At 41.8% G+C, this 23,925-nt stretch overlaps 1 protein-coding gene across 8 annotated transcripts in view; it reads left to right on the forward strand.

Moving 5' to 3' along the window:
• Positions 1-23,925, forward strand: part of lama2 (laminin, alpha 2) — a 163,910-nt gene that overhangs the window by 106,253 nt on the left and 33,732 nt on the right. For 6 of the 8 annotated variants that reach the window (XM_019261645.2, XM_019261641.2, XM_019261643.2 and 3 more), the window contains 12 exons: positions 4,669-4,845; positions 5,039-5,224; positions 5,479-5,597; positions 5,885-6,002; positions 8,272-8,424; positions 12,489-12,613; positions 12,704-12,790; positions 12,946-13,139; positions 15,509-15,651; positions 16,732-16,830; positions 18,518-18,629; positions 22,787-22,949. In XM_019261645.2, coding sequence (XP_019117190.2) covers positions 4,669-4,845; positions 5,039-5,224; positions 5,479-5,597; positions 5,885-6,002; positions 8,272-8,424; positions 12,489-12,613; positions 12,704-12,790; positions 12,946-13,139; positions 15,509-15,651; positions 16,732-16,830; positions 18,518-18,629; positions 22,787-22,949 — 1,676 coding nt within the window. The remainder of the gene's footprint in view (positions 1-4,668; positions 4,846-5,038; positions 5,225-5,478; positions 5,598-5,884; positions 6,003-8,271; positions 8,425-12,488; positions 12,614-12,703; positions 12,791-12,945; positions 13,140-15,508; positions 15,652-16,731; positions 16,831-18,517; positions 18,630-22,786; positions 22,950-23,925) is intronic. The other 2 variants (XM_019261646.2, XM_019261647.2) reach the window with 1 other exon arrangement.

Below are 23,925 nucleotides of genomic sequence, written 5' to 3' on the forward strand. Positions count from 1 at the left end.
TTGAGATGTTTATTACAGAATATATAGTTCAAGGCTGGATCCAAACATGGTTTTATCATTCAGACAGCCATTTGTATGTATTGTATGTGTGTATTGGCTACATTATGTGATGATTTCTATAGATCATAGATACCGGAAAAATTCTCAGTACTGAGAAATGTTGCTTTCTTTGTCATTTCTGCCTCAAGGAAGGTTAGGAAACACATTCTCTTCTGTCATTATTGTCCAAAATGTCAAAGAAGCTGTTTAGAAATCTTGCTTGCCTGAACTTTCCTGAGAAGTCTCTCTGTCTTCAGGACCAAATCACTCCAGTGATAGTCGTCTGTACATCCATGGGTACACTGCAAACAGGAACTGCCAACAGCTAATTCAGCACACTTTTAATGATGCCAATTTGGCAAGATGTAAACAAATGTAGATTAAAAATGTGGCTCAAAAGAGACCAGTAATGTTGGAGTGCTGATATTACAACGGGCCAGCTGTCCTCATGGTTTCATATTCATATTAGTTCTCAAACAGGCCTATATGTTGTTGCTGCATAAGAATAAGCTGCTCTCTTGTGTAACAAACGCAGAGAGCCACTTTAAAATACAAGGTTGCTGCTCTGGACAGGCTCTAAATTACAGGAGGACCACGCAGTCTGCTGAAAAACAGAAGATAATCGTAATTATCACTGAGGTTGGGGTGAAAAATTACCCACCTCCCCTAGAGGAATAAATCCAGTCTGAACTGGGCTTTACTGTAGTGTGTCGACAAACAACTCTGCCATCCACGATGTAGAACCGAAAGAGAAGATGCTGCTGATCAGGGTGGCTTTGCTTACTGGTGACCTGGTTGGCTGATAGGTCAGTAGAGCATGCAATAGATAAGTGGAGCCCTGTCTGCTGGATCACAAGGAAAACTGCTGCTGTGCTTATAAGCTGAATAAATTTGAATGTAAACAGGTCATGAAAGTTTGAATATTCGATTACACCACGTTCAAACAAATGTTGAATATAAGCAGCAGCCCTATTGCCGTGGAAGACATTTCACTTACAACCATAAATGCCTTTAGAATATTGTGCCAATTCATCCAATAGATATTGAGATATTTCTCTGGGTAAGGGTGCTCCATCAAAGTCAGTAGGCATCATCCTCCAGGAACTTTAAATGTTTCATTTCGTGGCAAATCATGCAGTGGTTGTTTGAGATATTTCAATCTGCACCGAAGAAGTGCGCCGAAAGATAGAGCGGCATTGTGATCTACGCAGTCGTGCTGTCTGGTAAACTACTACTACTTTTCTTGTTGGTCAGAGGTGACGAAAGCTCTTAGATGACAGAGTTGTTGTAGAAAAGTGTGGAAGCCAGGCTTTAAATTTCGGCTAGCCTGGCTTGTGTATCGATGGCTCAATACGAAACGAACGAAACGAGAGCGGACACCAGCTGTAAGTCAAAGACAGAGGTATTTAAGTGTATCAGACACCTTCAAACAGTCAGCCGGCAGCTTAGCAATCGATTGCCGAGCACGGCAGCCCATTTTTAATAAAAGGTCCCTTCGTCTCAGAAACGGTTGCCATCTGCGATAAACTGGCGTTACCGTGGCAACCGTAGAGTTTTTTTTTCTGATGGAGTGTGGCGAGAGGCTTCATTTGAACGACAAACATTCACTTCATTTATTGTTGACGGAGAGAGAGAGACAGAGAGGGAGGGAGGGAGGGAGGGGGAGAGCTGGACAGAGAGAGAGACAGAAAAAATAGAGTTTATTGGAAAGAGGGAGATTTTCTCTGAACCACTGAATCGTGAGATTACACTGAGTGGAGTGGGACACACACACACACACACACACACACACACTGTCTCGACGCCATACACACACCAAGACACTATACACAGTACACATACATACATACACAAACTTGCACTACATGGGATTACACAGAGGTTAGGGGAAAGGGACACACACACACACACACACACAGGATTTTTTGTGGTATTTATCTCTGATGGGAGAACAGTGTGTGTGTGTGTGTGATTAAATGACTATTTACTGGTTGTTAAATATTGCTGTGAAGATCTGCACTAATATAATACAGGGAAATCTATAAAGAACTGAGATAAGATGAAGGCTCTGATATGATATGAAGGAAAGTTAATCGCCTTCCAGAGGACTCGACTCTTGAAGAAGAGAAATGTTTTGCCCCGGGCAAATGTTAGTATTTTCATATTAGATAATTAACTGGTGATTTCAGCAGTCACACAGTGTTGAGCTGAGAGATAAAGGACAGAGGTGAGTGATCGGGACTAACTGTTAGCTCTAGAAATAAATACAAATAGTGAATGAACAGCTGCAGGTACATCAGATCTGTTTCTCAGATCAGACTGCGTGCAGTCTTATTGGCAGGTAATCGGATCAGATTGGTGTTCAGACTAACCTGTCTACACGAGTCGCCGTGCAGTGATGAAGGCGTCAATAACACAAACCAGCTTTCCAATGCAGAAGCGTGAGACGTGTTTATCTATTACCTCACCCTCCAAACAATCGCACTGTCAAGTAGCGTTCCAGACCAACTCCATAGCAGCAGCATGGACGCATTACAAGAGCTTCTATAAATCCAGACATGAGCAGCAGAGAATCTGCTCTGACGGACTTCACCACTCCTGGATGCGTGTTACGTTTCAAGCAACCACAAATGACAAATCCGATTTGAGTGGTCAGATCTTTTGGACTGAGTCACGTCTGTAGAAATATGTTTTGGGTTTCAAACAACCTTTGAATCTGATTTGCATTTAAAAAAAAAAATGTTTCATATTTTTTTTTTTGCTTTCAGACTTTCTAAAAATCCAACTGGTTGCAATCTGGGTATGTGATGTGTTATGTAATGTGTTGCTGTCACTGCTCCCATTCACCAACCAGGTGCAAAATTGTGCATTGCAGTTGTTTCCTTAAAGTTTTGTCCGAATGGCATAAATAAAAATTAAAAAAAAACATTTACATAACAGGCACCCATTTCTAAATCTTAGAAATCTGTAACTTCATCAGATAGATGAAGCCAGCCAGTGTGGCGAGAGGCTTCATCCATCAATCCATTAATCCATCATTTCTCACTCTGTACACTAACAAGCTACGAGGATTTTCTTCCTCTCAAGGTGCATCTCATACATATAGAGTGAAAATATCCCCCATGCCTGATTTCCATACCTTAGTATAACCAAGTTGTAGTAGTTTCTTAATTATTATTTTTATTGATAAAGCTCACATTTACTCATCCTTTTCTGACTTTGTTCCGGTTAGGGTTTGTATTAAATACATTTCAATGAAAAAACTAGCTACAGTGTATAAATGTTTTGAATTAAATTCATTTTAAGAGACAGAAATTGGCAATTTCCCACCGCACGTGCAACTGCCTCGTGTCTGGAGCTATAGTTACTTTATAGATTTCAGATTCTGTCCACTCCACCGCAGAGCGCTCTTCCATAATGCCTCAGATATTTTTTTTCACACAATATCAGCATATCAGCGCCGCTGGACTACAGCGACAGGCAGAGGGAAAGATCCAAACGCAGGCAGATGAATCTATTTTTAAATTGGTCCACTCAGCCACAACCCACAGTCAATAATAAACCCTGATATCATTCAAATCATATTGAAATATCAACACATTAAGCAGGAGACGGTGGAGAATGAGAAAGAAAGGGCTGGATTTTCCTACAGGCTGCCTGAGTGATAACTCGAAATGTGATTGACAGAGCAGGGAGGAAGAGAGAGAGAGAGAGTGACACCATCAGTTTGAAGTTATATTACGAATGCAAAGACGTTAACGTGAACCGACTTTGACCATTAATACGGAAAATAATCAATAAGCAACTGAAAAAAAGCAGCAAACGTCGGCGTTACCTATCAGAGAAATCAAAACCGTGTCAACTTTAGAAAGCGCTGGCTTGGTGATCGTCTTATCACCAGCTTGACCTGGGTCCTCTTATTGAAACAAGGTGAACTACAGTCTGAGCACCAAGTAATAGATAGCAGGAAGGTCACTTTGTGCTGCAAAAAGAATAAAAAAAAGCTGATTTATTTTGTTCACGCCTTTTTTAATACCATATCTGAAATGTCACACATTTGTGCAGGTACATGCAGTGCATAATCACACATTAAGCTGTTCAGGACTAAAGCTGAGGGAGTGAAGGTGTTTGGTTACACAAGACATGCTGTGACTGCAGCAGCAGGATCGCTACTAAATGCCATCATATTGAGCTGAAGAGTAAAGATCATCGAGTGTTTAATAGCAGATGATTATCCTCAGACTTGAAATGACAAGAATTTCTGTACTATACTATATTTTTCATGACAGATGTTTTTTTGTGAAACATGTGGCGTGACAGTATTTGGAGACGAGAAGGCATCTGGTCATGTTCCAATCAAATGTTTGCATAAAAGGTGCCAGTTGTGAGAGCAGCATAAACCCATCCTCATTAGTCAGGATAGATGAGAGACGTTGTCTGTAACAAAATGTGAAAGTTAGAGAATGACTCGGGTGGAGCGTTGTTTGACTCAGGAGGCCATTTAAACTGATCGTAGTACTTAGGGCAGCAGCATATACAGTACGAACAGATTCCAAGGAAGTGTCTGTTCAGTTTTTTGGGATCAACACACCATCACATCAATATTGTCCTGACTGTTTTGTGTCCTAGTTAACACTGAAGCCAGAGCAGACGGTGCTCCCCCTGGTGGACAAATCCAACACTATGGAGACGAGGAGAGGAGTGAGCTTCCAGCACCCCGAGATCCTCGCTCACTCCGAGCTGATCACCTCAACTCTCTCTGAACCGTACTACTGGAAACTGCCCGAGCAGTTCAGCGGCTCTATGGTAGGAGCTCTCCCTCCTTTGACTGATTGTGTTGTTTTGTCATATATATATTTTTGTGTTTTTGTGACGTGTCCACTTTTAGTCGACTAGGCTTTAATTGGATCAAAAAAGTTAATAGATCATTTTTTAAATCCCAAATCGAGCGTAGTTGTGAAATCAGTACAGCCTTGGTAATCAGTTCTTCTTTCTTTAGATCACAGCCTATGGTGGCCAGTTGAAATACGCAGTGTACTACGAGGCCAGAGATGAAACCGGTCCTTCCTCCTATGAGCCTCAGGTCATCATCAAGGGGGGTCCTAACCGCAATGTCTTGATAACGCGCCACATACCGGGACTCCAGATTGGTCAGCTCACCCGCCACGAGATCGACATGACAGAGGTGCAGTGAGGCTTTTGGATGAAAGTGGGATATTGAAAAAATGAATGGAAGAAATATTTGTGTTATGACTTTCAGAAATAACTTCTGTTCGATAGCAACAAATATAGATTGTACTTATTTTTGGCGAGCTCTTTCTGTCAATACAAACAGGCTCTGTTTATTACATTGGTAATAGACTGCAGTCGTAAAATTGATTTGTCAGTGTATTTAGTGTTTCTGTGTGTGTGTGTGTGTGTGTGTGTGTGTGTATACAGCATGAGTGGAAGTACGCAGATGGTCGGTCCATGACTCGAGAGGACTTCATGGACATTTTGTTCTATGTGGACTACATCCTAATTAAGGCATCGCATGGAAACTTGATGAGACACAGCCGGTAAAACACACACACACACACACACACACACACACACACACACACAGTGGCCTGCACCCCCACACAGTGTGGTCCAACATTAAATATGCAGTTTGATAGCTGAATAACGGATAACCAGTGGGAAAACCTCCATTTGCATTTGTATCTCATGCTGTATAATCTTTATTAGATATCATTGCCACAGCTGAAACATTAAGCCTGCTGCAAATTATGATCATAGTTCACTCTGGATGTCGTATGTGACACTTACATGTGTGTATGCTCATTGACTTATCTCTCTCTCCCAGTATTTCAGAAATCAGTCTCACAGTGGCCGAGGAAGGCAGACCAACCAAAGACAGCGAGAATGCACATCAGATAGAAAAGTGCGATTGTCCACTCGGATATTCTGGACTCTCCTGTGAGGTGAGCTCACGACTACACACGAGTACGCACACGGTAACTTTTCCGAAAGGTGTTTCTGGAAACTTTGATACAGGTAATCAGTTGTTGTGGCAGTCAGCAGGTACGTACTTCCACAGCATGTACAAGTGACTGTACTAAAGTTTTCTGAATCTTTTGTTCGTGTTTTTAGAGAAATGTGTCTACAGTAATTGAAAAAAAAGTGACTTTAAACAGAACGAGCAGGACATTTTACAGTTGAGAAAATAACTTGTCAGTGCACTCTGGTGGACAAACAAGAAGCCCCGGCTCTTTCTGTAAAGAGCTTGCGACTGATGGCGTTGGCAACCATGCAAGGTGCCAAGTGCTCATCAGTTTTAGGAGCTAGGTATTCATACGCCGACGGCACAGTCTTCCGGAGTAATTTGGGGTTCAGTATCTTCGACATGCAGGCCAGGGTTCGAACTTCCGATCATCTGATTAGTGGACGACCCGCTCTGCCTCTGAGCCACAGTAGAGTTTACATGTTTTCCCCTTGTACTATGTTCCCTGTTCATCTCAAGGTACTCCTGCTTCTCCCACAGTCCAAAGACACGCAGGTTAATTGGTGACTAAATGCAAGTGAATAGTTGTTTGTCTTTATGGCGACTTGTCCAGGGTGTACCCCATGTCTCGCCCAATGTCAGCTGGGATTGGGATTTACAGAAGATGGATGAATGCATGGATGGATGGATAGTCTAAAATTATGTTAAAAAAAAATAATATGTCAGTAGAAACTTAAAGACAAGTAGATCAAGAAGATCAACATAAAAATGAAGCACTTAAGTTTGTGTAACTGACTTAGTTTGTAATAATTAGTGTGATAAAAAAAACAGCCAAAGGCAGACGACATCAAAAGTAGAAAATGTGTTTTTGTTTTCTCGTCGTAATGTCTTTGATATTCATACAAGTATTACATTACATTGAAAATATTCCACGAACAAAATGACCCCGCATTAATATTGACACGCCGTGCTCAAGCTCAAACCCAACATTTTGATTCTAACACCACAAACATGAATTCACAGAGCGAGCTGAACTCTGTCAGCGCTCCGAGGAACGAACGCTCTTTGTCTGCCGCCTTCACACGGACAGAATGTAAACACGGAGGTCACACACTCTGCTCTCAATAGTATCTCACAAGTTTCCAATTTACATTTACTTCAGAGTTTTAAGCCTCTGTGTCCCCTTTCAGACTTTTTTTTTTTTTTTTTTTTCTGCTTTGCTTAGCCGGGATTAAGCCTCACTGAGCGTCTCTTCACTCAGCTGTGATTTTGTCAAAGCAATTGACTTTCAGCTGCGTCCGGCTCCTTCTCTTAAGCCACAGAAAGCATAGTGCGGTGACTCAATCTTTAGTTTAATGAGGATTTGGTAGAGACAGCTTATGATACACAGAGGCAAACAGTTCTGGGGCAATTCTTGTTGGATGGCGGCGCCTGAGAGAGTCATTTAGGTATTATTGTGTTAATCTCAGTGGAATACACGAGTTGCCAGCAAACTTTTAACTATATTTTTCAACCTCTGTTTCACTTTGTCGCCTGCTACTTTGAGTGCGGAGGAGCGGCCATCTAGATTGCCTTGCAAAAAAAAAAAAAAAAAAAGATCTGTGTACATAATTTAAAAGCTACAGATACTGTTGAAAAAGTGCCAAATGGAAGCCAAAAAGCAAACGGTAGCTAAACCTGAAATGTTCAGGTCGTGGAGGGCTCGGCTGACAGATGGGCATTCTATTTGTAGCCGCCGTCGTTGTTAATAAAGTATTTTTAAACGGGCGTTTAGCGCTAGCAGAGGGAACAGATGGCTCTTTAAATGGACTCCATTAATTATTACTGAACAGGAGAGAGAGGGAGAGAGAGTTACCTTGCTGGTCTGTGTGTGTGCGGCGAGGGGGTATGTAAGGGTGTGTGCGCGCGTGTGTGTGTTCAAAAGTTACTGAAGGGAATAACTCTTAATTGTGTGTGTGTGTGTGTGTGTGTGTGTGTGTGTGTGTGTGTGTGTGAGAGTGGTCAACAGTTGCCCAGAGAAATAACAATTAGGGATAATTATGTGGGTCCATGTGTATAGTTGTGAGAGTGTGTGTTTGTGTGCATCTGTCTGTGTATGTGTGTGTGTGTGTGTTCCAGTATCACGCATAGTGTGGGAACAAATAACAAATGCTGTCAGGACCTCAATCTCGTCTTTATGTCTTTCACCTTTGCTAAATCACTGCTTTTATTATCTGTCTCATTCTCTGTCTGTCCGTCCATGTGTGCAGGAGTGTGCTGCTGGATTCTACCGCCTTCGCCCCGGCAGCCTGGCATCTGCTCCAGCGTCCAGGGTGCCCACCGCTGCCGGTATGGGCAGCTGTGTTCAGTGCCAATGCAGTGGGCACTCTTCCACCTGTGACCCTGAGACATCCATATGCCAGGTAAATGAGTGTGTGTGTGTGTTGTGTGTGTGTGCTGCCGCTGGAGACCCTCATACAGCCATATGCCAGGTAGCTTTTGGAGAAGAGAGAGAGAATAAAGTGTGTGTATGTGTGTGTCGAGAGGAATGTCAGGCGCCGTAATTAGCTGTGCAATAATTAACGACCCCAGGCTTATTCATATTTCGTGTAATTTCCTCTCCCCTGGATCTGACCCAAAGCTACATCCTTACTTTTAGAAAAGAGGGGAGAAGGTCATCTTAAGATATACAATTGTAAAGAAATCTCACCTGCAGAACAGAAAATATATTCAACAGGTGGATTCAAGTCAGCTGATGAATGATTGATGCAGAGGGTGAAGCGGTTGTTGTGATCGTGTATGTTTGCAGGATATTCCGCCTGCGTGTCTTCTATAGATCCAACTGGTGACCTGTGTGATGAATCCTGAAACCAGTTAGTCACTTCCAGCCTTTTTCACAATCTGGTCATTTCTGTAGCGAGCCCCCCTATCTGAAGACTTTGACCCTTAGGGAGCGGCAGGTCACATGCCGCCCACAGGTCATCACTGAGATTTGATCTGTACAAAAACCCTGGCAGATTGAGACAACACGACTGTTTACAGAGAAAACTCAACTGAGAGTCATTTTGGACCTTTGATGAGGAGCCGTTTAATTACGTGGCTCGATGTGGTTAGAATACCACAAACTCTGAAAGATGCTGGCAGCTCCTTTTTCATGAGTCCCTTTGCAGAAAATTGACAAAAATATTAGTTTTTTTTGCACGTGGACATAATGAAATATGACGGTTACTTTATTTCATTTAATAACTGCAGCAATATTACAACTGTCCTTTCTGGAAAGAGGAGTTGTAAACCAATAATACCGCCAAACATCCGAATGCAGCCTCATTTTTTTGGGCGAGTGCCATGTCAACTTTCATATAAGTGTCACTTACTTAATTGGACATTGTATTTCTCTTATAATAATAAAAAAAGTCAGACTCAGTTGTTAAAATTCTTAAAGAAACGTCCTTTCGGTTTCAGTTTCATGCAACAGTGCAGTCATGATGGACAAACGTTGGCTCCAATCAGCCGAGCGTGTCCCTTTACACTTGACAATAGTCGTGCTCCAATTTAAATCGCAACGTCGCGTCGTCTCTCCTCCGGTGTTCTCTCCTTTCTAATTATTTTCTATTGTTTTATTTTCTCTTTCTCAGCTATTCACCTCCTCTCCTCTGTCTTTTATCCACTCTCCTTTCTTCCTTACTTCCTTCTCTTCGTATTCTCATCCCCTAAATTTTCTTCCCTCTCATCCTCAATTATGTATTCACTCATCCTTTGTCTTCTTTCATCCCCCCGCCGTTCTCTCTGTCTTTTACTTTCAGTTCAAACCCCTCTTTCGTTCTCACCTTACCTTATTTTCTCTAGTTTTTTTTTTTCCAATTTCCCCCCTCCCTCTCTTCTTGTGTTTTGATTTCTGTCGCTCTGTCTCTCTCTCTCTCTTTGTGCCTCCCAGCCATTTTTTTCTTCCCCCCTCGCCCGTTTCCATCTCGCTCTCCATAACGGCGTCATTAGCATTTTCTAACCGAGCGGCTAAATTGAAAATGCTAAACGAGTTTGTTTCTGTGGTGATTAGCAGTAACGAGGAACACAGGAAGTTAATGGAAATGACTTGCCTCGTTAGGAGGCGACTTCCTGTTACACTGATTGAAGTTTCCCATTTTCAAAGAAACAAGACGAACACATAAGACAGAACCCTGGGGGATATGAAGAGGGTAGAGCTTTGTGTTCGCGTACAGTTGGTAACATAGTTCACATTGTGTGTGTTTGTGTGTGTGTGTGTAGAGTGTGTCCATATTGTGGAAATTGACTGTGTGTTTATATAAAAACACAGTATTTTGGCATATTATCTGCCAGAATACAAGTTTGTGTGTGTGTGTGTGTGTGTGTGTGTGTGTGTGTGTGTGTTAAAGCTGTATAATAACCATAGCCAAAAATAAGCTGAAAATGAACACAAACATCTCTAGACATGAAAATATTTTGGATATATTCATGGTTGTGTGTGTCAGTGTACCCCTGTGGCTTTCCTCATAACAACAGGTGAGTGAAATCCTGCAAAGTAAATGAGTATTTTAGATGGCCGGCTCTTGAGGAAGGAAGCTTATTAAACTCTTTGACGTGTGAGATCGCACCTGTCAGCAAACAGCTAGCCGGCCGCTGCTATGCACAGGTCTCATAGCACCTCATCATGCAGTGGAGTGGGACCGGGTCCAAAAAACGCATTCATTAACCGTATGTGGATGACTACATTTCCTATCAGAAAATAGTCCAGTCTAGATATTTCTGTGCATGTGAAGGCCCCTAGAATGCCTCAGAAAACTGTGGGTGGTGAAAAGAAATGAGTAATGACTTTCCCCACTGCTCCGGCAGAGATGCTCAGCACCGCAGAAGAAGCTGCAATCACACATCTCTCCCAGTGTCCGAATGTGTGAGTCTGAACGCATGTTAAGACTGTAACTGCTCAATCCGAATTTTTCCTGGACAACAAAAGCCACGTGATGACCGTGTTTCATCTATGTGTCTCGGTATGAAAAAAGACGAGCAGCGAAGAGAGTCGAACTGAGTTTACCTTTCTGTCAACACGTTGTTAAACACTTTGAATCTACCACCTCACAGCGAAACACACACACTGATCAAAAGTGCTACTATTATCCAAGAATGTGACAGCGGGTAATGATAGCAGTGTGTCATTAATTATTTTTTTAGACTCTTCATCTGATGTCTGGTGTAAATCAAACCAGTGGTGCCAGGATAATTATCACTACTCACCAAAAAAACAAGCCTCCCCAGTGCCATTTTGTCAGTAATCAAGGAGGGGATGATGTGTGACCCCCCCGTCTGACGTCTATTCAATTACTCATTGTCGAATCGAGACAAGTAGACACATACAAGAGATTGTACACAGCTCAACGGTGTCTAATAATGTCCTCCGATCTTTGATTAGAAGATCTGAAATATGCAGAAATAATTTTCATTGTGCCACTGGCAATATTCAAATGCAACATGCAGATAAAAGTGTAGCTTAACTGCTGTTAATTTAATTTGAAAATTAGTTTTTTTAAAGATGAAAGGCTTACTGGATAAGCAAAGTTTTTTTATTTTTTTTCTAATTGTGTTAAAGCTGCCTACATTATGCTCACATAATCACACTCTGCATTTAAAACCAACCACACACACACACACCAAGAACTCAAGTCGGCTGGAGGATGATGGGAATTTAACACCTACACATCAGGGTTGTGGTGTCGTGGTGTGGTTTGGTTTGAGAATGAATGGCAGTCATATTCAAAGCAACTTTATTAATCCCACTGGGGGCAATTTGTTCACAACAGCTCCTCTACTTGCTACACAAAACACAATAACACACCGTAGATACAAACAAGTAGATGATACAACGGAGCTACGTGTGGAAGAATCTATAAATCATTTGATAAATAAACTTGCTAAGGTCAATAAAGAAGATCAGGTAAATCATTCACCGACGGTACCAATGATGAAGAAAGGGAATGAATGATTTTGAGTAGTTTTAAGAACAAGAGCAAATCCAGAAGAATCCAGAATACTTACTGCTTCATGGAGGACTTGTTGTTCATAGAAAGAATTGAGATCTTTTTGTTTCGCTGCAGTGATCTTTAGAAAAGATTTGAACAATAGCATTCAGACTTTTCCTGTCCTTCACTGTATGACCAGCAGATGAAATAAAATGTCAGGAGACTCTCAAAAGATTGATAAAAAACGACAGAGGATGACAAGACTGACAGAAAATTAATTTAGTTTGAGAAGTAGGGTGAATTCTCAGTTGTACAATAGATTCAATGTTCACATCAAGTTTAAGGTTATCATCAAAAACAGTATTTCTACATTTTCATCAGGTGTGGCTGGCCGCATCTCTTTTATATCTAATAATCCGACGAGAGGTTCCTCGTGTTTACATACATTTAAATCCAAGAAGCTGCAGCGTCCTCACGAGTGTAACATTAATTCCATGTGTGTGTCTTCGCGTGGGCAGAACTGTCAAGACAACACGGAGGGTGATCGCTGTGAACGCTGCGCTCCGGGATTCTACGGGGTGGTCCGCGGTTTCCATGACGACTGTAAACCCTGCGCCTGTCCCCTCACCAACCCAGAGAACAAGTAAAGTTTCTGTGTTTAGTATCATAGCATTAATCGTGTATCATGCTGTGATTCCCTGTGATATGTTCTCTATCTCTTTCTGTGTTCCAGTTTCAGTCCAACCTGTGTAGCGGAGGGAATCAATGAGTACCGATGCACCGCTTGTCCTGAGGGGTATGAGGGTAAATACTGTGACAGGTAAGACACACACAATGAAATCACAGTATTCCTAGAATTAATTAATCAAGACATTTTAACAGACTTCGATTGAATCATGTTCCCAAGACAAGTGTTTTAGCAGCAAAGGCTTCATTCAGAAATGAACCATAGTTGTAAACTCTTTCCCTGTCCAGGTGTTCTACCGGTTACCGTGGTAACCCGCGGATGCCAGGCGGCCGCTGCGAGGAGTGTAAGTGTTCCCCGTGGGGGGCGTTGCCTGGACCATGTGACCCTGTCACAGGCCAATGCCGCTGCAGGGTCGGGGCATCTGGGACGTCGTGTGACCAGTGCATGGAGAGGCATGTGTGTGGACCAGCTGGGATCACCTGTAAGACTAACACTTTTATTTAATCTGTTTTTGTTCATTCAGTGTGTCTGCGGGTTAAAACAGCTGCAGGTTTTACTGGACACACATCTAAAGAATAAGGAGTCTTAGTGCCAATAATTTAAATAGACGATAGACAGGACTTTTTGACTAATCAGTAACATCAGAAGCTTCAGCAAAAGAACCAAAGAACTTAACTTTACTACACTAGATCATGATTTCAGTCTTTATTTAACGTGAACCTACAGACCACCCTCTCTCTTTCTTCTATTGTCTTCCATTTTCTCCGGTGGCCCATCACCCCGGTACCTGATGTTGTGACTTTTATTTTATTTTGGTGAGGAAATGCAAATGAGCAGCCCCTTTCCTCCTGTTGCCAAGGGCGACGGGAGGATTGTGGCAGAAGTCTGATTCAAGTCATTTAGAAAATAATTTCAGTGTCATTTGGAGCTAATTTAAACTTAATATGACCATAATGGCGGGGCCAATTTGGTGCCATTAGCATGTCTAGAGGTAAGAGAATATAGAAGAAAAGGTCGAAAGACGGAGGCTGATGTGAAATTGCCGCCGTCAGGTCAGAGAGGAAATTGCTTGTTCAGGTCTTTATGTGTTCAGACACAAAACGTGTGTTCATAAATTGGCAGCGCGAGGGCTGCAGTGCACCCTGACTCCACACCGGTTGCCTCTACGTCCAGACATAATCACAAGTCCTGATGGTTTACATAGAGTGGAGCCATCAGACGGCTGTTCACTTGTTGAGGCGTGATTGCACTCTGCGCTTCGCCTCTGCTCTTCCTCCCATTCTATTAGACACAACCGAGCAGTTTGGGAGTCGGCGGTCTTGAATGAGAGATATTCAGGTAGCTCTCTCCCGTCTACCATGTAACATCATTTGCATTGAAATACAGCTAAATTTCAAGATGCACTATCATGGGTACTGTCATTCACCTGAGAGTTTATGTTCCCAGTCATGTGCTGTATTTAGTATCTACATCATGTCTAGATATGATCGAGCTAAGCTACACTTTAGTACAACCTAAAGGCAGATTTACTTTCCCCCCTGCCAGCATTAGACACATTGTGTCAACAACCCAACCTGGACAAAAGTTACTAGACTCATGATGTTGACATGATGCAGGTTGGATCACAATAAACATAAAAAGATACAGAAACAATCATGATGCCAAAAACAAAACAAAGTACGAGAGAAGCCCTGCCTGCAGCTGGACTCAAAAACTATTTCCTAGATGATCCTGAAGATTAAACCAAACTTTAAACAGCTGTAAGTTACTGTATACGGAACACAGGTGTGTATTATTAAACTTGTATGTTGTGCATGAGTGTGTGAATGTCTGGTGTGATAAGCCATGCCTAAGATATAGCATAACACAACATCCACTGGGGTTTACTTCAGACCTTTGCGGGGCTTCTCGCTTCTTTGGGAATATATGGGCATGGGTGGCACCACAGGTTAACTTGTTACAGCTCTGACCAAAAGCCTGTGGACTTTGTGTTGAATAAGTGTGGCTTCAAAACTCAAATCCTTGAAGTGAAACATCTTCTCAAACTTCCACAAAGAGACGGGAAAACCAACCAGCGCCACAGAGAGCAGACAGTGATGGAAGTGAGGCTTTTTGTCTGCAGTCGCACCTTGTAGCTGCGTGGTTCAAGCTGTGTGGAAGTCAGTGGATACTTTGTCACTGGGATTCTTGAATGGCTCGGCTTTGACAAGCTGCTATTCACTCTCACATACAATGCACTGTACACTTACTGTACCCGCGTGTTAGTGTGTATGCATGTGCCTGCATGAATGCTTTAGTGTATTTGTGTGTTTCTGGTTTTGTCAGAGATTGATAGAGTAGAAACTGTTTTTATTTTATTTAATTTATCTTTGATTTCCCTTGTCAGAAATTTTAATTTCTGCAATAAATCAGCCTCGGGGCTATAAGAGAGAAGAGAAATTCACACACACAGGATACAGAAAAATGTGTATGCTCGTGTCGTGGAGTGAATTCCCTGGCGTGTGCTTGCTTTTAGTGTGTGTGTTTTTAGCCCGAAGTGTGTGCTCATACAGTAATAGGTGCTTTTTTGCCTCTCTGTGCTGAATTTCATGCATCGGCAGCCCTGTCTCTCTGATGCCAGAGTCACTTAAACACAAAAAACACAAGCAGTCACCGCGATCACACACTGATGTGCGAATAACACAGAAACACACATTCACTATTAAAAAAAAAGGACAACACATGAATTTCTTTATTTTTCACACACACATCTGTACACACACACACACATCTGTACACCTCTCTCGTTGACTGAGTCGGCCTCATTACACACTAGCTGAGTCTCACTGTGTTTTCTATCTGTTCCTCCAGCCTGTGATGATGAGTGCTCGGGTCTGCTGATCAGTGATATGGACCGCTTGTATCGCATCATCACTGATGTCACTCTGACCACGCCCCTCCCACCACCTTATAAGATGTTGTACCGCTTCGAGAACATGACGGAGGAACTCAAGGTAAAATCTCTACATCCAGCGTCTGCCTGGTTGAAAACGATGTTTTCTATTTAACTCATGTCTGAATTTGAAAAGATGTTGATACTTCCAATAAAATTAAAGTTCCAGTGTTTCAGATTTAGCACTTTATTTACAGAATATGGCAGAAATGGAATATAATATGTATAACTAGTTGTCAATAGTTCATTAGTAGGGATGTAGCGATACACTCAACTCACGACTCGATTCGGTTCACGATTTTTTGTTCACGATACAATTTTATTTAATTTTTTTTATCTAAATGAGCTACAGACAAATTATGACCAAATAAAAGTATCTTTTTATTTGTAGGAAAAAAATCTCGGGTGCTTTCTTTACAGAAACTCTCAAACAGTTTGTGTTCTCTTATATAAAGTGCAACTTACATGGTCATCACGAGGTCGTGTAACGTTACTTTGCTTTGGATAATATGCTGTTGCATGTTGCAGTCTCTTGCAATATTTACATGCTGTTTTTGGTTTTGTCTGTCCGTTTCTCACGGTTGTATTTGTGTATATAGGGAATCCAAAATTCTCCACACAAATGATTTCAAACTGCTCGGTGCGTCCTCTGTTTCAAAGCACTAGCCAGAGGAACATTGTTATGAACATCTTGTATGGAGCTTGTTTTCAGAATCACATCTTCATTTTTCTTTAATTACCTCCTCCTCTAATACAAATCACCATTTCTGTTCTGCATTGTCGACAACATGATGCACACTGAGCTGTTAAACCTGATTAACATTTAACCAGGTTTCCACTACAGTATATTGTGAGTAGTTATGAGCCGCGGTTTCATTAGCATTTCATAACTTTGTTCTCACTGTTGAACTATGTTATTACTGTTTGCTGTGACACAATTAAACTATATTGAGTTTTATCAGGTTTGTTTTCTGTTTGAATCTTTCTTTTCCTTTTTTTGCCTCCTGCTCTGCTTTGCTCATCCTCGTCTTTTCAGCTCTACAGCACAGAGCCAGGCAGTTCAAAAGCCTAGCCCTGGGCCAGAATGTGTCAGACATTTCTCTATGTAATTCCTTCATCTCTCTGTTTCTCTCTCCTGCAGCACATGCTGTCACCTCAGAGAGCTCCAGAGAGATTACTGCAGCTGGCCGACTCCAACCTGGGATCACTGGTCGTTGAGATGGACCAGCTGCACAGCAGGGTACAGACACTCGTGTTTTTCTTTTGGCTCGCCTTTAGTAGTCTGTGTCATTGTCTGCCTTCCTTTCTCTCTCTTTATCCTCCTTTCACCCTTATTTTTCTGTCCGTCTCTAACATAACGAGATGGAGCAAATACAGACCGTCGCAAGGAGCGAGATCATAGTCTAACATTTATATACAAAGCAAAGACGCAAACTCCTTTAGCAAGCTGTGCATTGGAGCCATTGTGCCGGTGGTCAGTTTCAGCATGCTGACTGACAATAAAAGCAGCACAGAAACCACTTCAGACACTCCGACATGTTGTCAGAGTGATCAGCTAACCAGCAGAAGAAAACAGAATATGAAATGCGTTGGGATTGTTTAGTCTGCAGAGGAATTAATCATGGACAAATTATGAAAAAGTGGTCCCCGGGGCACCAAACCTGGGTTAATCTGTCAGGAGCCTCGGGCTAAAATGAAACTGATGGGCCCCCTCTGTTCCTTTTGCAATATGCAACACTACCTGGCCCCACATTTGTAGCGTGGTAATCTTATCAAACACAAATTAATTTAGCAAAATGTAATATAAAAGCGCAAAACTGATCTAATGAAAGGTTCGGAACAGTTTTTTTGGCATATTGATCCTCTTCATGACAGGGCCTCGGGATTAGGAAATAAAGCCGTCACCTGTAGAGTTTTCATGCTCATAAGCAAAATATCTGTTTACGTTTACTTGTTTATGCCACCAACAATAAATCAGCAGAATAACCATCGGTGAGATGTAAGTAGTGGTCGAAAACTCCAGAGATTAACAATTCAATGTCAATCCGTAGTATATTTCATTTAACTTTTATGGTGCATATTCCTTCAGTCTAATAAAATAATAACAGAATATGAAAGCGACCGCCCCAAACCAGGGTCTCTTAGGCCCCTGGCCCTGTGACTGGTATTTAGGAATCCATGCATGCTTGAAAGTATTTCAACAATTTTAATGTTTTTTTTAAATGAAACATATTTAGTAAATGTCTATTTAAACTTTTAGTTTTTACTTTACAATCTTTGGAGTTACAGTTATGTTGCTAAGGCGAGTTGAGGGGCTCTACAAGTGCCAAGTGGAGAAAAACAATATTCACATTTTCGCTGTCAAGCTACACCCTTTTAGAAACCGGGGCCTTGACATTTGTTGACAGCAATGCTATCACCCACAACCCATCACACACACGCATACTCACTCACACATCTAAAATGATATAGCATGGACTTGTCAGGTCACAACAATAATTACCTGTTCTTTCTTTCGGTGTGTGTGTGTGTGTGTGTTGGATTCAGTGTTTTCATGTCTGTCAAGGATTCATCCATCTCCCGTGCTAGTGGTGTGTGTGTGTGAGGGTTAATGTGTGAGTTTGTGTTTTCTTTTTATGTCAATAATTCATCCCTCTCTCTGTTTGTGTGTGTTGTGGCATGTGAGCGCACACAACACAACGAACAAGGAAAAACAGAAGGTAAACAGACTGAACTGCACACACAGTCACTAATATCGATTGGGCGTATGTATTGCCATCATCTTCTGTCATTCTTTCACACCCTCAAGGTCTCCTCCCTCTGTCTTTTCCCTTCCTTCGTTAGAAAGAAGTCAGTGTGTTCACTTATTCAACACTTGTTTATTATTTTATATGTGTGTGTGTGTGTGTGTGTGTGTGTTTGTATAGGCCACTAAGGTGTCTGCTGACGGAGAGCAGGTTGAGGATGATGCTGACAGGATTCATAAACGAACCCAGGACCTGGAGCAGTTCATCAGGGATACACTGCTGGGAGCTAAAGGTAGCAGAAACCAACACCACCTCCCTTCCATTAACTGCCTCCATACCCTGTCAACTGGGATTTCTGGATTTATCTGTCTGCTATCTCACCAGTTTCATTCGTCATTAGAGTACATGGCATTATATTACATTGTATTAAATGTAAGGGATCCCTGTGGGAAATTTAGCTTATTATATTAGAGGAGAATCGGATATATATATATATATATATATATATATATATATATATATATATGAAAGAAAAAAAAAGAGCTAATGAAATGAATAATTACACTGATTAAAAAGCAGCAGTTAAATAAAGATGTGGCATATTTCAGAAAGACTTAAAAGTAGGATATAAATTGGATGTCGAAGAAATGCTGCAATAAGAAGTGTTATTACATTACATTATTATTTAGACTAGTTTCAGTCCCGGTAGCCAGACAGCAGAGACTTTGTTGCACTATATCCCGTTCTGTCAGGCTCACATTTTAAATGAGAGACACCTTCGAAGTGAAGCGACCAGAACATCTCTCTGCCTCCTTGTTAGCCCACTAATGGAACTTAGCTTAAACACAATGGCTGATGGGCCGGCGGCCAGCTGCCGGCGCTCCGTGCCAAGCTGCCGGTGCAAAGCTTTTCCCCCTGAACAATAAAGACGGATCCAGCAGGCTGCAGCATCACTAACCGTAGTGATAAAGAGTCACCCGCCAAGATAATGGGGCGCAGAGACTCAGTGTGTTCTAGCCAGTACCCTAGGAGGGTGTGTGCGGCGACAGAGACACGCGGTGCCGCAGTCGAGTAGATTTCAGCATGTGTGCATACAGCCAGGCTTCAGTGTTTTATCGGAGTGATGTTTGTGTCCACCTGATGAATGTGAAGGAAAAGTTAATCACTTCCAAAACCTGTAAATGGACAGTCTGTTGAATATCTTCATGCTTTTAATGTCTTTGTGTTGAACCACAAATCACAAAGATCGGGTGTCAGTCCACAGGATGTGATGTTCCCACTGATTTCAAACGTTCTCTCAGAGGCAGAACTTTGCGTTAACACTCCAGATGGTTGACTCTGGCAGAAGTGGCTCGCTCTCTCTCCCTGCATGTGCAACTAGCAGATAGTCGTTCACATCAGCTTCGGTATCTTTTTTTTGCCGATGCAGCTGCAGAGCCTCCTCCCTCAGCCCCCTGTATCAATGGCTGTGTGACCAGCTTGTGATTGTGATTTTTTTCCTCCTGTTACATGTCAGTCAGGAAGAGTACTGGAGTCTAAATGGAGCTTCAGTGCTTTGTGCAGCAATTCCAGGCCCTTAGAGTACTTCCACATGGGAAATAATGTTTTGTTGGTTGTGCAGTTCTCTTGTTCAAGCCGTCTTTTTGCCATCTTTGGTCAGGAGTGGCACCAAACTTAATGTAAAAAACAAAGTAGTGTAGTCCATTCTTGACTTTTTAAACAGCAGTCCTCACTCCAGATCCACTTCCTCACATGTTCTGTTGTGGATGTTCAAACTGTCCAGTTGTCTGCTAAGTTTGACATCTTTCTATGATTGAAAATGTAGCATTTGTCCACTCTGTTTGACTTCACTGTACAAATCACAGCATAATTCAACAAGGGAAACTGTTTGTTTGAGTCAATTCTGTTTTAGTACAAAAACACCCAAGAAAAAGTCTAATTACACAACCTGTTGTCCAGTGTGTTATCCTCTACATTTACCCAGTCTTTCAATAGGTGCTGCTCTCAGACTGTTGTTGTTGGTGGAAATAGTAATTACGCCTGAGGTGTCTGGTATTTACTGTACGAGGGTTAATTGATTTGAGGTTGGAAACAGATTTAGAGATTACTGAAATTTACAAAGCTTACCAGACATAAAGACGGTTTCACACAGATCTTTTAGTGTAGACAGACCGACAGGCGTGCACATTAAACACACACCAGAGCATAAGTACTGTATATGACTATGATTGCACATTTTCTGGAGTGTATCTGTTCTAAAACAGAACGGGCTTTCATCAAAAACTGTTTCTCTTGCTATGTTCTGCTGTAATCTGCGCAGCGAGGGCAAAAAAAAAAAGATTGGACAGATGCTAAATTCTCATTGAAACGGCGGATAGAGAGACATGGAAAAGCAGAGAACTGGAGGCAGAGTGAAAATCGTAAGAGGGATGAGGCTTGTGGGATGAAAAGAAAAGTTACAAAACCAATACAGTGCGGATGTCTGTGATGAAACTGTCCTCTCCTTGTTGTTGCTCCTAGCTCTCTGGCCCTCTGCCTAATCACAGTGTGATTATGGTTGTGTATGAGTGTGTGTGTGTGCGAGGAAAAGAGAGAGTGCCGTGGCTCACTGGATGATTGAGAGTAGCAATTAGAGGCTTAATTAGTGGCTATCACACACACACACACCACATACACAAACACTGGCGTAGATGTACACACATTCATATAACTGTGCGCGCGCACACAACCATACGCCGACACACGCACACGCATAATGAGGCAAGAAAGTACTGTACACCCTTCCCTCAGTGTGTGTGCCCGTGTTTACTAGATACCATAATATGATTCCATCCACGTTTTAAGTGTTTAATTGGCTTTTAAATCCCACTATGTAATTATATGGCTGCGACACACACACACACACACTCTCACACTCACTGCACACGCATACAGATGCAGCGCACACACACACACATGCAGTACAGCTGTTCATTAGCATGATGGCTTTAGTTCTGTCTTGGCTCTAATCACATCATGTTTACATTTGAAATAAGAGTAAACTCTGCATTGCCACAAACACACACAAAGCCCACCCACACACACACACACACACACACACACAAGCAGTCTCTCACACACACTATTTAAGTTTCAACTGGCTTTAATCATACCACGTTTACATTTCAAATGAGAGAGAAGTCATCACTGCAGACACTGTAACACACACAAACAGCTCGCTGCACATTACTCAAATACACAACACACTCTTTACCATTTTCTGTTCTGCCCTTGCACACACGCACACACGCACGCACACACTGCTCATTAAATTCCAGCAGTTTGAGTATTATTTAAATGAGCTTTGGAGTGTTTTAGTGCAGTTTCATCATTGATTGGTTTGAGATTTCACTGCCTTTAATTTGATAAAAGCGGAGCAAACATGAAGTTTGCCAAAAAATGACTGGCTTTGAATGGTGTGTGTGTGTGTGTGTGTGTGTGTGTGTGTGTGTGTGTGTCCCTCAGACATAATAATAATAATAATTAGTAAACTCTATAGCTGTGTACTATTGCTATATCTGTGTATGATTTCTGTGTATAGTAGATAGTAATGTAATACTATACTATACTGCTTGCTTTTATTTTGTTAAAATTAGTAGTTGAGAACTACTAGCATGGACGTAGACTCTTAATCTTGTTATATTAACAATTAAAGAAATAACTATATGTATACATGTACAGTATGTGTACAGGTAATGTAAAAGGGCCCTTTGAGCTTTAGGCCTTGTTTATGTCGTGGTTTTACTGGATGGTTCACTCTAAACCCTCCTCAACCCTGTTTGTAGGAGCCAATTGCTGCCAAATCTCAGTCTTTAACTTGTTTAGCGTTTCCTGTTTTATTTTGTAATAATCCCTGCTCCTCATGTCTGCAGCTTCACTTCCTGCCTTTGTTGCGTCTCCCACCAGATTTAATTGTCTGTTCTGCACTGATTAGTTTCACCTGTCCCTGATTAGTTTTCACCTGTGCCTTGTTATCCAGCCCTCGCTTGTGTATTTAGTCTGTGTTCCTTTGTTTCAGTGTTAATTCATCTTTATACCCCGTGTCAAGAGCCTGATGTTTAGTCCTGTGTGGTTTTGAATCTTTGGTTTGTTTTTGTGGACATTGCCTTTTTTTCATTTGGACTTCTGACCCAGCAAGCGTTTCGTTGAAGCTCTGCCTCTAGCATCTGTGTTTTGCTCCTCCCTGCACAAATGATGCAAAATCACACTGTACACTACCTTCACAGCACAAACCAAGCAGAAGAAAGTCAATTATCTGACAGTTAAAGATCGAGATTTGAAAAAAAAAAGTGAAGTTTGAAGCTCTTCTGCCCCTAAGTGGCCAAAAAGTTAAACGGTGATCGACTGCACTAACATGAACTGAATCTGTCCATCTGTAGTATCCTCACAGCAGCCTTTCTGTGTGTCCAGACCTCCAGTTGAAGGCTGCCGAGTTGAACCAGACTCTCTCGCGGAGAGATGGAACTCCAGAAAAAAGCCTGAAGGAGATGAAGGAGGAGATCCAGGCCATGCTAGCCGAGATGAGAAAACGACAGCTGGAAGGGAAGAAGAGCATCGCTGAGGAGGAGATGGAGTACGGACACACATGTCATGAACACTCACAAACACACACACACGTGCAGGTCATGTATCTTTCTCCCACACACACACAAAAAAAAACAGATTTTTGAGAAAAGTTAGCAAATCGACCATTCCTCTCTCAGACAAAGACTTTTGTGAGCATGCACACATGCACGAGAAGCAGCTAAATTTCTTGATCAACGAAGTGAAAAATATGCAGAGAGGAGAAAAATGAGCATCTTTGCTTTTGTGTGCCCCCCTCCCTTTTTGTTTTGTTTGTTTTTGTGTTTCCTCTTTAAGTCCGCTTGGTTGATTCCACCAGGACCCTCACTCCAACCATTGTTGTTTGCATGGAACCACACCTACCTAATTTATTTTCGAGATTCATGTAATTTTTATGTGTGCACATGTACCCATATGCTATTGCGTTCACCTTTTTGTATCTCAGACTGACTTTTCCCCTGCTGGGATTCAATCCCACTCCAGGTTCTTGCTTGTTGCTCTGCACATGTTTCCCCACTAGACTCTCTCTTTCGCTGAACTTGCACAATGAGAGAGAAAGAGAGAGGAGTAGACTTAAGTGGAATATGCATATGCAATATGCAATTCAACTCAATAAATCAACACACAGTACTTATACAATATTTCAATGTATTATGATATTATGTTTACACCAGCAAAATTACTTAAGGAAAGCTAAAAAACAGGCATGTGAACTTGTTTACACATTTTTAGATATTTGGATGCATTTGTCACGTTCGCTTTTATCATTTTCTTGACTTTATGCAACGTAGTACTCTGATTACTCAAGTGTCAACTGTATCCAAGTATTCAATGTGTCATGTCCTATTGATTCATCTACCTTTGACTTGGTGCTCACTGCTATAGAGGTTTCAAGAGTCAATTAGAGTCCAATTGATTTTCATATCAAACAGAAATGAATGGAGCTCAGCGCTCGTGGAGGCTGGAGTGGTAGAAAAGAGCGAGCA

The sequence above is a fragment of the Larimichthys crocea genome, chromosome XI, assembly GCF_000972845.2.
Source record: "Larimichthys crocea isolate SSNF chromosome XI, L_crocea_2.0, whole genome shotgun sequence".
In the NCBI taxonomy this organism is placed as follows: domain Eukaryota; kingdom Metazoa; phylum Chordata; class Actinopteri; family Sciaenidae; genus Larimichthys; species Larimichthys crocea.